This window comes from Corvus brachyrhynchos, unplaced genomic scaffold (assembly GCF_000691975.1).
Source record: "Corvus brachyrhynchos isolate BGI_N302 unplaced genomic scaffold, ASM69197v1 scaffold266, whole genome shotgun sequence".
Classification (NCBI taxonomy): domain Eukaryota; kingdom Metazoa; phylum Chordata; class Aves; order Passeriformes; family Corvidae; genus Corvus; species Corvus brachyrhynchos.
Window position 1 is genome coordinate 445,621 of NW_008238633.1, and position 3,884 is coordinate 449,504.

At 50.8% G+C, this 3,884-nt stretch overlaps 1 protein-coding gene across 1 annotated transcript in view; it reads left to right on the top strand.

Annotated features, from left to right (window-relative positions):
• Positions 1-3,522, top strand: part of WNK2 (WNK lysine deficient protein kinase 2) — a 104,592-nt gene extending 101,070 nt beyond the window's left edge. Inside the window, exon 31 of the mRNA XM_017737284.1 lies at positions 2,367-3,522. Coding sequence (XP_017592773.1) covers positions 2,367-2,468 — 102 coding nt within the window. The 3' untranslated portion in view covers positions 2,469-3,522. The remainder of the gene's footprint in view (positions 1-2,366) is intronic.
• Positions 3,523-3,884: the final 362 nt, after the last annotated feature.

Here is a 3,884-nt window from a genome sequence, read left to right on the forward strand (position 1 = left end):
GCTCCAGCCCTGACCGTGCGGCTGCTTTTATTAATGCAGCTGAGCTCCAGAAGTGCAATGTAATGAGATGGATTTTAGAAGCTGTCAGGTTACAAATTTTGCTTTATGAAGGAATTTGTTGCTCAGAGGGGTTTGGATGTGCTGCGCTGCTGACGTTGGCTGTGTCAGCACAGAGATCACTCACACCTGATTCAGCTGGAAGTTAGGCTTGGACCAGGAGGTGGCTGCTGTTGGGAATGATGTGGTCCTGTCTGCTCCCTTCTCAGGGGTAGTTGTGTGCTGTCAAGGCTGTTGCTGCATATGCTTGGATCTATAGTTGGTTATTAAACTTCTCCCTTGAAATAACTTTCGTGTGAGGAGTTTAGGGTCTGCATGGGTCGAGCCTTCAGTCTGACACACAAAGCCTTGGGAAGCTTTAGGGCTCCCTTGGTCACTGTGGAGAAGCTGTCCATAGACAGTGCCCCATGATTCGATAAAGTATCTATTATAGCAGCGAAATTCCTGTGAGAAGCTCTTGGTTTTCCCAAATCTGGTGAGCGAGGAGCACTTGGATGAATTTCTTTGTGCAACAGGATGAATGCATGGTGAATATTGAGCACATTGCTGTAGTCACAAGGCAGAGGGAAAAGTTAGGATTATTTTTTCCCCTCAGAAAGGAGCACATCCCTAAACTTCACCTTTCTTTATTGAGGCACCACTTGAGCACCAGCTATGGCAATGTGGCTTTTGAAGAGCTGGGCATGGTGAGAGCCTCTCCAGCCACTCTTCAGGGGACTTCTTTGGGCCTGTTGCAGTTTTTGTGAGGTATTCAGGGGTCTGAGGCCTTGTAAAAACTTAGGAGATTTAGAAAGAAATAACCAGCTGCCAGTCCTTTTCAAATGGGGATCCTCCAGGTCTGACATAAAATAGCTCCAAAAAGCACTTACTCTTGTGTTGTTTTTTCAATCACTTTGCAAATAAGGTAAAAACTTCTCAGCATTTCTAGTTTGTTTATCAGACTAGACGGACTGAGTGCAGTATCTTTGTCCCCATTAGGCAGCAGCTGCAGGCTGTGCCGTGACTGCCTTTCCCCACGGTTCTGCTGTCACCGAGCAGACGCCGGGGTAACCGCGCTCCCCGACCTCGGCAGTGCTGCTGCCCTCTCAGCCTGGGAAAGCTCAGGCTGACTGTGGAGTACGAAGTGAGCACCTGTGGGGGTTTGTTTGAGGAGCCAAGTGCCCAGGGAGCTGGCTCTGCTCTGGGTGTTGTGGCTGACCCACTGCTGCCAGATGTTTTGTCGCAGTTACCTAGAGATGGTCAATTTTGTCCTGTCTTGCTGGATGAAACTCCATGCCAAATGCTGGGTATCCACAGTGAGCAGGGAATACAGGAGGGGGAAAGCTGGGATTGTGTTTAACAAATGCAAAAACCACAGAGACCCAGCAGGAGCTGGGCCAGACCCAGGCAGTGTGTGCACCATGCGCTGTCCCCAGCGCCCCCCGCCTTCGCTGCTGCTCCAGGGACTCCCTGCACGTGCTCTGGGTGCACCCCGAATCCGTCTGCTCCATCAGGCCAGTCTGTGGCTACCACCCCACAGCAGTGTGCATGTGTCTGTCTGTGGAGCAGTGCCTGGGTGCATGTCCCTGCCAGCATGTCCCCAGCACAGCCAGTGCATGTGGTGGGCGTGTGCTGCGGGCTGGGGGCACGCAAGGTGACACCCTGTGCTGCTGCTGCTTCCGTGATGTGCTGCTCCTTGCCTTTTATCCTGGTCCTGTCACTGCTGTGCTCTCCCACGTCTGTCCAAGCACCTTGCCCCATGGTCTGCTCCTGTGGCAGGCGGATGGATCCCATCCCTGCCGTGGGGGGGCATGGCATCCCTGGGGCTCGCTGCAGGGGGGTCTCTTCCAACCCAAACCATTCTGTGCTCTGTGACCCGAGGCTTGGCTCGTTTCTGTCGGACAGGGGAGCCAAGCCTGCAGGTGTGGGGAGCACGACCTGCCCTGGCAGCTCCACAATCCTCTGACACATCCGCACATCCATCTCCCCTCCTCCCTCAGCGGCAGGGACCCAAAACACTGAGCCAAACTCTGGGTGTCTCTGCTGGCTCTTTCCATCTCTGCCTCCTGGGAGCCTGGCTCTTCCCCCATGGGAATCAGAGCTCTGCTCTGAGGGCCCTGCGAGGTGCTGAGGTTCTGCCACCAAGAGAAATGGTTTACACACCTGAGCTCTCAGCACAACAGCCCATCTCTGTTTCCCTGTGGGACCGGGAGCACGCTCTGGCAGCAGCACCTCCCACACACTTGGGGTCCACCAGCTCACATGGCCCTTTTGGGTTTGGTTTGGGTTTTCCTCGATGTGAAATCCATATATGGATTTTTTTCTTTTAGATTCTGAAAGTGAGACCATCAGCAACTGACACGTGGCCCCCACAGCTACGGTGCCAAGCGCGAGGCCCTGCCACGGCTGAGGAAGAGGAAGATGGGAAATGATTTATCGTGTGTGAGGAATTCTGTGCCGTTCTGGTCCATTCAACACAATTTTGTAACTTCTTTCTAATCATTTTTTTATTTATAGTTGGAAATACAAAAATGTTATGCAATAAAAAATAAAGGAGAATTATTTTGGGGGAAAAGGATTTTGTTCCAAATTGTTCCCTTCCGTTGTGAGCCAGGTTTCCATGAGCAGCAGATGGAGAAGAGGGAGGAGGAGGAAGAGGAGGAGGCACTCCTTCAAATGCTTTTTGTTTCACACAGTTAATTGTCATTTAAGCAACTTTCCAAGCGATAAGCTAGGCATGCATACAAGAAAGATAAGTTCCAGTTCCATTTAAATTTCTCACTGTTCTTTTTTAAAGATGGGATTCTATTTTAAATCCACTTAAATCAAGTAAAAAACCTCCGGATCCTGGACTGGAGAATGAGTCTGCTTGTCACTTCCCTTTTTACCTCTCTCTTTTTCTCATAGACTGGCCACATTTTCTTGCCAGACTTAAATACAGTCTTGAGTCACTGCTGATTTTAAATGTAAGACTGAAAACCTTCCACACGTGAGTGGGTAATTGGAGCCATTTTTAAGACACTAAAGTGCCTTCAATGATCTAAACTGATGCAGTGGGGGTTTCTTTCTCTGGGTTCACTGGAGGTGGGTTTCAGCTGTCTCCTGGATTGAGGTGATGGACAGAGTAGATCGTAGCAATAATCTCATGAGCAATCATTTATCGAAGGACTGCTCACCTGGTTTTTAGAAAGCTGGGTTAGCACTGTCCTAAGGAGTGGGAAAATGCTGCTCCTGCTGTTACATCCAGGCCCAAAGTCTCTGCACCCACGGGCCTCCCTTGCTGCTCCTGCATTCCCAGCCCAGGCTGTTCTCACCCTCTCACTCTTGTTTTTGACACCAGAGCCACAGGAACTCCCCCCTGCCTGTCAGCCTCTCGGTACCACCCTCCCTTGCAGCTGGAGCCTGGCGTTCTTTTTTGTTGTTATCTGCCATGTCTGTCTCTTCCAAATCTTGGTTCTAAACAATAAATCTTATTTTGATGCTGTTGTTCCCTATTTCCTTTCCACCTCGGCCCCTCCTGTCCACCAGTGGGGATGAGGAGACTGCAGGTGGAGGTACGTGTAAAGCACCAGAGCCATTCAAACACTTGGTTAATTCAGAGATTTTAAGCCCCAGGGCCAAAATATACATATTTATGTTAATTTTCTGCTTCTCTGGGGTGCCTCCTGCCCTGTCCTTTTCCGAGGAAATGGGAAGCATCACCTGCACAGGAGCAGGGAGTGGGTAAGTGGTAAAGGCTAAATCATTGCTGGCCTTGGGCTTCTCTGCTCACAGGAGGGACCAGACCTCTGTCCCTGCCCCAGGGGGTGGGAGAAGGGGATCCAGGTGAGCGGGGCACCTTCCTGTTG